Genomic DNA, 10,573 nt, shown 5'->3' on the forward strand with positions numbered 1-10,573 from the left:
CCTGCTGGACCTGAAAGGCCTTGAGAGTCACTTTGGGTGCATCTATATAGCAGAATTAATGCAGTTTGGTACCACTTTAGCTACCATGGCTCAGTGCTGCGGCATCCTGGGAGTATTGTTTGGTGACGCACCAGCACTCTTGGGCAGGGAAGGCTAAAGGCTTTGCAAAAGCTATATTTCCCATGAGACCATGACCTTGAGTCACGACGGTTCAAGTAGTGTCAAACTGCATTCATTCTACAGTGTAGATCAGGCATGGTCAAACTTCAGCCATCCAGGTGTTTTGGACTTCAACTCCCACAATTCCTAACAGCCGGTAAAAGGTAAAGGTTTTCCCCTGACGTTAAGTCCAGTCATGTCTGACTCTGGGGGTTGGTGCTCATCTCCATTTCTAAGCCGAAGAGCCAGCGTTGTCCGTAGACACCTCCAAGGTCATGTGGCCAGCATGACTGCATGGAGCGCCGTTACCTTCCCGCCGGAGCGGTACCTATTGATCTACTCACATTGGCATGTTTTTGAACTGCTAGGTTGGCAGGAGCTGGAGCTAATAGCGGGCCGCTCACGCCGCTCTCAGGATTTGAACTTGGGACCTTTCGGTCTCCAGCTCAGTGCTTTAACGCACTTCACCACCGGGGCTTGCCATCTCAAACAGCCGGTAGGAGTCCAAAAAACCTGGAGGGCTGAAGTTTGCCCATGCTTGGCGTAAATGCACTCTTTCCTGTCTTCCCATCATGCCTGCTTGTTGCAAGGCACAGAGTGCTCATGTATATTGGGGTTAATCCACGCTGTACAATTGTAGTGCTATGATCCCACTATAACCGCCATGGCTCCATCCTACGGAATCCAGTGATTTGCAGTTTTGTGAAAGTATTGAGAATTTTCAGCCAGAAAGCTCTAAAGCTTTCAAAGCCTAGGATCCCATAAGAATCATAGTGCTATATCTGTAGTATGGAAAAGGTCTTGACTGTATCAAAGAAGCCTTTCCATCTGACAAAGCACAGTCATCCCTCCACATTTGAGGGTTTCACCTTTGAAGGTTTGATTACACTATGTAACAAAAATTGAAAAAGAAAATCTGTTCCTGGTTTGACAGTGTTATTTCCTGTTTAATTGTGTGGTAATTACTTTGAAAGTAGTTGTTATACTTCAGAAATTTTGTTTTTTTGAATGCCACAAACTATGTTGCATTGGTCGAGACTCTAAGAGATACTCATTGAAAAACTATAGCAAAATATGCTGCCGGATGTCCTGCAAAAACAAAGTTTTTGACGTTTAATAAATCTTTTCCATGTTTTTATAATAGAACCAATTAGGAAATGACATTTATAACCCAGGAACAAAAATCGTGTTACATAGTGATATTCGTAGATTTTATTAATATGCTGTCTCTGGGTCCTCCAGTGAAATTGTGTAGTCAACTTCTGGCAGACCCAGGCCCCATCTACGTATACTGCCATATCATGCAGTTTGAATCTGCATTATATAATCAGTGTAAATCCATAAAATGCAGCTTCATTTAAATGTAGAGAAAATAGCGATCTGCATTGCCATATAATGCAGCTTGCACCTGCATTAAATAGACAAGATAGATACATTGAGGAGCCCCCATTTGCACAGCAGCTTAAACCACTTAGCTGCTGAATTTGCTGACCAAAAGGTTGGTGGTTCGAATCCAGAGAGCAGGGTGAGCTCCCACTATTAGCCCCAGCTTCTGCCAACCTAGTAGTTCGAAAACATGCAAATATGAGTAGATCAATAGGTACCGCTCCGGCGGAAAGGTAACGGCACTCGATGCAGTCATGCCGGCCACATGACCTTGGAGGTGTCTATGGACAACACCAGCTCTTTGGCTTAGAAATGGAGATGAGCAACCCCCAGAGTCAGACACGACTAGACTTTATTTATTTATTTATTTATTTCAAATATTTCTATCCCGCCCTTCTCACCCGGAGGGACTCAGGGCGGCGTACAATTGGCAACAATTCGATGCCGATACATCATTAAAAACAACAACATATAAAAATATTTTACACCAATTAAATACAGTATAAAATATAAAACATAAAACATATGCTTAAAATCCGTTCGTCCAATATCCTCCAACTTAATGTCAGAGGGAAACCTTTACCTTTACCTAGGTACATTGAATCACATTATATGGGTCTACACTGGCCATATAATACAGATTCAAATGCATTACATAGCAGTGTATATCTGCCTTGATCTACATGTGAGAGGAAGCACCATATCCATCACTTTCAACGTCTTATTTCCCCATCTACAACACCCCTAAGCCATGGCAGTTAATGTGGTGTCAAACTGCATTAATTCCACAATATAGTTGCAACCCTTGAGTTCCTGTCCAGGTCTCATCTAGTTCCCGCGAAGAGAACAGTAAAAAGCAATTTGCAGAATGAGCATGGCAGACTTTGCATGTGTGAAATTAGCCCTGAAGAGTTATGCGGAGGAAGTGTATGGAGCTTATTTATTTTGATAAAGGGTAGGGAGGGAGTACTCAAAAGCGCTAGATGGAAGGAGAGAATAAATGGAAAATAAGAAGGGGGGATACAGACACAAAGGAAGTCATTGGGAGGTGTGAAAGATTATAGCAGAGGGAGATAAAGCAAATCACAAGGTGGCATTTTGTTTTTGTTTTTTTAATAAACAACATCCTAGGAGGCAGAATAGAAGTGAGACACGAAAAGAAATCATGTTGGATTTGGAAAGAATTTTTATTTTATTTTAAGACAACAAATTGGGAGGTATGGAGAGTTTGGTCAATTTGAGATGAAGATAGAAACCAGACCCTATATTTCTTCTATAGCTGTATCTGAGAGAGAGGTTGAGGGAAAATATCCTATTGGGTTGTTGTATGTCTTTCGGGCTGTGTGGCCATGTTCCAGAAGCATTCTCTCCTGACGTTTCGCCCACATCTATGGCAGGCATCTAGTTTATCCATACCTCACAACCTCTGAGGATGCCTGCCATAGATGTGGGCGAAACGTCAGGAGAGAATGCTTCTGGAACATGGCCACACAGCCCGAAAGACATACAACAACCCTGTGATTCTGGCCATGAAAGCCTTCGACAACACAAAATATCCTATTGTTAACTGCCCTTTTTGTTCTGAAAGAATAGGAATCATGATAATAGGAAATTCATGAGAGCAGAAAAGGTTGTTGAGACACTTATTTTTGGTTGTCTGGACCTTTTTAATGTGTGTGTGTGTGTGTTGTTGTTGTTGTTGAAGGCTTTCATGGCCAGAACAGCTCCTAACAAAGGATTCCCTCAGGCAGCCAGGCGTTGAAGCTGAAAGGCTATTCAGCGTTAATCAAGCTGTCCAATTGCAACATTCACACTTGCCTCAAGCAAACATGAGTTCTTTCTTCCACCCTGGACATTATTCCACAGATATATAAACCCCACTTGCCTAGTTTCCAACACACCTCTCAACCTCTGAGGATGCCTGCCATAGATGTGGGCAAAACGTCAGGAGAGAGTGCTTCTGGAACATGGCCATATAGCCCGGAAAACTCACAGCAACTCTTTTTTGTTGTTGTTGTGGTTTCCTTCCCACTATACAGATGTAGCAGTTTGATGTAACTTGAACTACCATGGTTGCATGATACAGTATTCTGGGATTTATAGTTTCACAAGGCAACAGAGCTCCCTGATAGAGGATTCTAAATGCAGTACAAAACTACAAATTCCAGGATTTGGCCACTTCAGCATCTGTGTAGCAGCTAAAGTGGCATCAAGATGTTATAATTGTGTAGAGTTAAATTTAAATATATATAAGTCAATCCATGTATTTATGTGTTTTGATTGGTTTGTACCACAAAGGCTCTTATATGGCTTGATGGATCTGGACCAAACTTGGCACACATTCCTTTTGTTATCTTGTCACACCTACCAGAGCCAAGGCTGGATCTACACTGGCATATAATCCCGTTTCTGAATACAGATTATCTGCTTTGGTCTGGATTATGTGGCAGTGTAGATACTGTAGATACAGTAGAGTCTCACTTATCCAACATTCTGGATTATCCAACTCATTTTTGTAGTCAATGTTTTCAATACATCGTGATATTTTGGTGCTAAATTCGCAAATAAAGTAATTACTACATAGCATTACTGCATATTGAACTACTTTTTCTGTCAAATTTGCTGTATAACATGTTGTTTTGGTGCTTAATTTGTAAAATCATAACCTAATTTGATGTTTAATAGGCTTTTCCTTAAGCCCTCCTTATTATCCAACATATTCACTTATCCAAGGTTCTGCCGGCCCGTTTATGTTGGATAAGTGAGACTCTACTGTATGAATAGAAACAAATGGCGCATCTGCACTGTAGAACTAATGCAGTTTGAGATCGCTTTAACTGCCATGGCTCAATCCTATGAAATCCTGGGATCTGTAGTTTGGCAAGGCACCAGCACCCTTTGGCAACAAAGTCTATAGATCAGGTATAGTCAAACTTTGGCCCTCCAGGTGTTTTGGACTTCAACTCCCAGAATTCCTAACAGCCGGTTGTTAGGAATTGTGGGAGTTGAAGTCCAAAACACCTGGAGGGCCAAAGTTTGACCAAGCCTGCTATCAAACTACTTGAATCCGACCGTTTCCGATTCATGGTTCAGCCTTTCCCGAACCCTCTCGGCTAAAAACACGGAAACAGTCGAAGTGAGACCCGAGAGGTTCCGAAGTGAGGAAAAAACCCGCCCCTTTGGGAAACTCCGTCAGCTCGGCTCTTTCCGAGGCGTCGGCGAAATTACCCGAGGAGAACGGGCTGTTTCCGGAAGCATCCGATCGTTCCCGTTGTGGGAAGTGAGCCTAGAGAGGCGATGTCAGTCTTTGACATCCTGTAGCGGAAAAGGCGGAGATCGGGAAGTGGGCGTGGCTTTGAGAGTGCTATAAAAGCCCCTCCCTTGGAGTAGGCCTCTCCTTTTCCGTTTCCGGTCGCGGCTGAGGGAGGATAGAGAGCAGCAGGCCTCGTGTTTGCCGGGAGGTAGGGAGGCCTGATGGCGGTCTTTTTTTTTGATGGGTGGAGGAAGAATCCCAGGTTTATATAGCATTGAGCCGTTGCAGTTAAAGTGGTGTCAAAACGGCATTCACTCTACAGCAGGCATAGGCAAACTTGGGCCCTCCAGGTGTTTGAAGTTCAAAACGCCTGGAGGGCCCAAATTTGCCCATGCCTGCTGTAGAGTGTAAACGCACCCTAGGCTTCGAATCCCCTCTCGGCCGTGGAAACCCACTGAGTGGCCTTGGGAAAGTCACGCTCTCTCAGCCTCATAGAGAGGCAAAGGCCACTTACCTCTGAACAGATTCTGTCTAAAACAAAACAGTAACCCAGAAAGTCCTTAAAGGCACGTAACAACATGGCTGTACATCAGAGCTTTCCCATTTGTGAGTCGCTTGTAATCCACAGACGTGTCGTCCCCACAAACAAAGGCTGTCTGGCACAGTCTATGCTCTCCCGACAGATGGCCATCCAGCCTCAGCTCAAAAATCTCTAGAGAAGGGACTCCATTGGACTCCTGGGCAGTCCATATTTCCCTAGAGTTGGAAGGAATAATAATATACTTAATCTACTTTATTTATATTCTACTCTATCTTATCGAGGAGACTCAGGGTGGATTACAGAATACATATATGGCAAACATTCAATATGGTTATACAGGCAACAAGGACAGATAATACATAGACAGGCGTAAAGGCTTTTGCCTCTGTCTATATATCCCCAACCGGCATCTAGTCCAACCCCCAACAGACAGATGGGGACACACAGTCAAAGCCCTTCCAACAGATAGCCATCTAGCCTCCCATTTAAAATCATCCAGAGAGATTTAATCCTTACAGAAGAGGAATGCTAGTGCTTTTCAAGTGTAGGTACTGTTATAACTTCTAATTGGCACAATTTGTTGATTGAGTTGCAGTAATCACTAAAATTGATAAGTTTTTAATTAAGAAAAGAAAATATGTTGACAATGTTTTTGATGAACTGCATGGAGCGGCTATAGAGGAAACTACACAAGAATCAAATGTAAAGGAAAAGTTTCCAAACTTTGTTTACAGTAAAGGTTATATGAAACTTGCATATTTTATATTTTAACTTGAAAATGTATGATTATATTTTATACTACATCTATATTGTATGAAACTCTTATAAGGGTTTGGTTTTGCCTCAAGTTTTCAAGATGAACTAAATTACCAAGCTGCAAAATAATATAATAACACTTTATTTATATTCTGCCCTTCTCCCTGAGGGGACTCAGAGCAGATTACAGCATATAAACAGACACAGGCAAGCATTCAATGCTTTGTTGCAATGAAATACAATGAGACAAAAACACGTAAAAGGCAGACTTCTCATTTCATTTCTGGCTCTGGAGGCGGTGCTCATCTGTGGCTCTGGGGGAGGTACTCTTCTCCATTTTCAAACCGAGGTGCCTCCTGGTCATGTGGCCAGCATGGTTGAATGGAGCGGGTTTTTTTTTTTTGGTCTTTTCCCGCTAAAGCAGTACCTATTGATCTACTTACATTTGCATGTTTTCAGACTGCTAGGTTGGCAGGTTCTAGGGCTAACAGTGGGAGCTCACTCCATCTTGTGAATTCGAACTGCCAACCTTCAGGTCAGCACTTTAGCAGCACAAGGGTTTAACCCATTGTGTTACCACGACCCCTTAGGGTTCATGTTTAAGAAGTGTGTCACCAAGATGGAAAGTTTGGAAAGCTCTGCTGTTCATGGTGCTTTACAAGTAAAAGAATAGCAAAACAATTCCCATGTCTGTGCCTGTGAGCTACATTTTTTTTTCCTTTCTGGAAAACTCATCAGTTTGACTGGCACTACTGTAATCCAAAATGTTCTGAAATTTGTAAAGGTTCGTAGTAATTTACAAAGATAGCACGTGTGACAGGTCTCCCACTTTAGGATTGTAATCTAAAATACAATGACTAAATTAAGATACTTACAGAATGATCAGTCCTGTCCAGTTGTATTAGGCGCAGAGCAGAGAGTAATGAAAGGCTGTTTCATGGTTTCAGAACTTTTATTAGTAAAAATTCTTTAAAAGTCTAAAGCTGTAGTTTTTGAACAAGGTTTCCCATTTCCTTTCCTCCAACCACACAAATTGGTTGTGTCAATTTGCTGTTTAGTAGATATTGAAGAGGAAATGAAATTATTCTGTCAGCATTTATCAGAAGAGATAATGATGTGCAAACAAATTTTTAATAAGTGTATTGGGAGGCAAGATTATAATTTAGAGGTAAAAGGGAAATAAGAGTAGCAGCATAGAAGCAGAAATCAGTTTAGTAAGGACAAGATAAATTAATAAAAACTCAAGAATGCTCAGCCAAACGTTTTGATTGAGGTGTGGTAATTTGTGGGAACAGGACATGTGTTATATGGGTATGACCTTTTGAGCCTGATTAAAATACACAAAAATAATGAATTATTGCATGGCTTCTTCCTGTCCAGGAACCTGCACAATGTCGGCCCATCTACAATGGATGATTGTGCGCAACTGCTCAAGTTTCCTCATCAAAAGGAACAAGCAAACGTACAGCATGGTGAGACAGAACTCCTTTCTCTTGTGAGCAAGACTTGATTTTTAGTATGCCTGGCTGAAATTGCAGTTTCTTTCCTAAGGGATTCAGCAATCCTGGATTCTTACCCCCCGTTTTCATATGCATTTCCACTTTGAAATGTGTGTATGAAGTTCTGATAAATGATCTCTTGTTTTTTCAAAGGAACCCAACAACCTTAAAGCCCGCAACTCCTTCCGCTACAATGGACTGATCCATCGTAAGACGGTTGGGGTGGAGCCAGCTGCTGATGGGAAGGGCATCGTTGTGGTCCTGAAGAAGCGTGCAGGTAGGTTTTTAAGATCTTGAAATGGATGTCAAATTGAAATTGGGACCCTGGGATGTTGAATTGAGATGGGGCACATGGCAAGCACAGTTTTTTAAAATATCAAATTAAAGTGACATTCTGTTGCGTAGATGGTATAAGGGGATGGTGGATACAGGCTTACCAGTGAGCGAGTTGCATTAACCATATCCGTGTCTTTAAATAATATTTCCGATGGTGTTCAGTGTGCCTAAGGATCACTAAAATAATGAATTTGAAGCACAAAAACTTTTATGCCTGCAGTATTTGCGGTATGCACATTTTTTGCAAGACTCTTGGCCACTGTTCTTGAATTTGAGCTGCCACCTCTTCAGAGATTCTTGAGTCTTCTGCCTTTGCATCCTAATCTCCTGGCTCCCTTCTTGCAGGTCAGCGGAAGCCAGCAACTTCTTATGAGAAGATTACCATCAACAAAAATGCACGTGCCACTCTCAGCAGTCTCCGCCACATCATCCGCAAGAACAATTACCGCAAGGACCTGCGCATGGTAAGACGGATCCCTCTTTGTTTTCTTGGTTGGTAGGTTTATGCTGTCTTGGTAACCAAAATAATTCAGTAAGCATAGAGTGGTGGTGTATCAAACAAAAAGATTTTTGGTTTTAATGTTTAATGACTAAAGGCCAAGGGAAAGTTAATTGCCACCCAAGAGACTGAATATTTGTGAGTGAGGAATAAGGTGCTTGTGTTTATATCATTTATCCAGGGAGTGATATATCTAAGTTCTGGTCTTTGGAGAATTTCAAGAAAGAAAGAACGCATTGTAGTCAATTGGTACTCACTGATTTGACATATTGAAAAAATATTGCTGGGCCCAAATAGATGAAAAAGCACTGATGTAGGCTGGATCTACACTGCGATATAATCCAGTTTCAGAATGCAGATTAAATGCCTTGAACTGAAATGTATGAGTCTACACTGCCATATAATCCAGTTCAATGCAGTTAATTTGCATTCTGAAACTGGATTATATGGCAGTGTTGATGGGGGGTCGTAAACAACTTCTGTTTCATCTACTTTGGAAGGACTTAGACTATTGATGAGAGTATAGCTTTAAAATACCTGGCCCTATAATGAGGTATGAAATTATTTTTAAGTGGGAAATTATTTGGTATACTTCAGCTTTTCTATCTTTGATCATCTCTGCAGGCTAGATGAGGTTGACTTTGAGATAATTTGTCTTTTAACAAGAAACCTCAAGGTTCATAACCCATCCCCAGGTTCAGTCCATTCATTTTTCCTCTTCTTTCTCCTCCCAGGCTGCCTTGAGACGCGCCAGTGCAATTCTACGCAGCCAGAAGCCAGTGGTGGTGAAGAAGAAGCGGACCAGGGCTACTAAAGCTGCATAAACATAGTTGCCAGATTTTCCAATAAAGGATCCGAACTAGAGTACGTGGTGGCTGAGTGGCGTTAATAAATAACTAATGGGGGATTTTCTTTCTTTTCCAGAAAAATATTTTTAGTTATCATTTTGTTTGAAGATGGGATTCCCCCTCCAAACATACACATTTTTCCAGTTGGTTTCATAAAATTGTTGATTTGGGATTAGAGCCAGAGTAGTTGAAATGCAAGCAGCCTGTAAAGCTATCTCCTGTGGTTTGCTTTCTGCTATTGAAATGCCTTCAAATTGACGCTGACTTACAGTAAACCTATCATCGAGTTTTCTAAGTAAGATGTGTTCAAAGTGGGTTTGCAATAGCTTACTTCTGAGGCTGAAGGAGTATAGCTTGCCAAGATCACCCAAAGAGGGTGTTCATGGCCAAGAAAGGATTAGAAACCTGGTCTCTCAGAATCTTTATCCAATATTCAAACTGCTGTACTACATTGTCTTTCTGTAAGTAGGCGAGAGTGTGACTTGCCCAAAGTCATACACACACTGGGTTTCCAAAATGAAAAGACTCTGATCCTAGTATTCTGAATCCTAATCCAACATTCAGAGCCTTACACTCTGATGTCTATTTCCAAAAGCACACACTTCTCCCATCTGGTATGGTCTCTGTCAACTTTCCCCCCTAATAATCTTTGAACGTGATTTTCCTGCTTCTTGGCAGGGGGTTGGACTGGATGGCCCGTGAGATCTCTTTCGACTCTATGATTCTATCTGTTTTTATGATTATAAAGACTTCGAACTGGTTTAAAACAAACACAAAGGTCCCAAGAATGAGTTTTTATAGTGGATTTATACTGCATTAATTTAATGTAAAATCACTTTGTAACCCACCCTGTAAGGATAGGGCCAAGACAACATGCCATGTCTAGGTTGTGGTGAACAGAAAAAAAATGTTTTATTACTATATTGTGATATAACCAGAATTCAATATCAGTTTCTATCTATTGGGCTTTGTTTTCATATCTCATGGAATAATTGTTTAATTGCCTCTGCAACCAATAGATGGCAGTTAAGAGCTGAAGAAAGTTCAGATTCTGACTACCATTTCATCCCTTCTTCCTGCCACATAACTTTTGACTACAGATAGCTTATGTTTAACAGCTTCTTTACAACACCACTTTTAACTGGTACTTACTTGGTATGAATTGCCTCTCTATCCTACCATGCTGAATCTGGAATAGGCATTGCTGTCAATTCAGAAACTGTTCCGAGCTGGCTTTGCTGCAAATGTTCTGTTCTGCATCCTTAAAAGTGCATCTGTTCCCAGCCTTACAAGCTT

At 41.4% G+C, this 10,573-nt stretch overlaps 1 protein-coding gene across 1 annotated transcript; it reads left to right on the plus strand.

Annotated features, from left to right (window-relative positions):
* Nucleotides 1-4,849: 4,849 nt before the first annotated feature.
* rpl28 (ribosomal protein L28) lies at nt 4,850-9,293 on the plus strand. The gene is made up of 5 exons (XM_003224983.3): nt 4,850-5,006; nt 7,476-7,567; nt 7,748-7,871; nt 8,276-8,394; nt 9,164-9,293. The coding sequence occupies exons 2-5, from the start codon at nt 7,487-7,489 to the stop codon at nt 9,251-9,253; spliced, it is 414 nt and encodes a 137-aa protein (XP_003225031.3). The 5' UTR covers nt 4,850-5,006; nt 7,476-7,486; the 3' UTR covers nt 9,254-9,293.
* Nucleotides 9,294-10,573: the final 1,280 nt, after the last annotated feature.

This window comes from Anolis carolinensis, chromosome 6 (assembly GCF_035594765.1).
Source record: "Anolis carolinensis isolate JA03-04 chromosome 6, rAnoCar3.1.pri, whole genome shotgun sequence".
In the NCBI taxonomy this organism is placed as follows: domain Eukaryota; kingdom Metazoa; phylum Chordata; class Lepidosauria; order Squamata; family Dactyloidae; genus Anolis; species Anolis carolinensis.

What these genes read in the sequence shown, in the direction of transcription:
- rpl28 (XM_003224983.3), top strand. Translation starts at nt 7,487, where the DNA reads ATGTCGGCCCATCTACAATGGATGATTGTGCGCAACTGCTCAAGTTTC. An exon ending in ACAAGCAAACGTACAGCATG is followed by an intron (nt 7,568 to 7,747) that starts GTGAGACAGAAC and finishes GTTTTTTCAAAG; the next exon opens with GAACCCAACAACCTTAAAGC. An exon ending in GGTCCTGAAGAAGCGTGCAG is followed by an intron (nt 7,872 to 8,275) that starts GTAGGTTTTTAA and finishes CCCTTCTTGCAG; the next exon opens with GTCAGCGGAAGCCAGCAACT.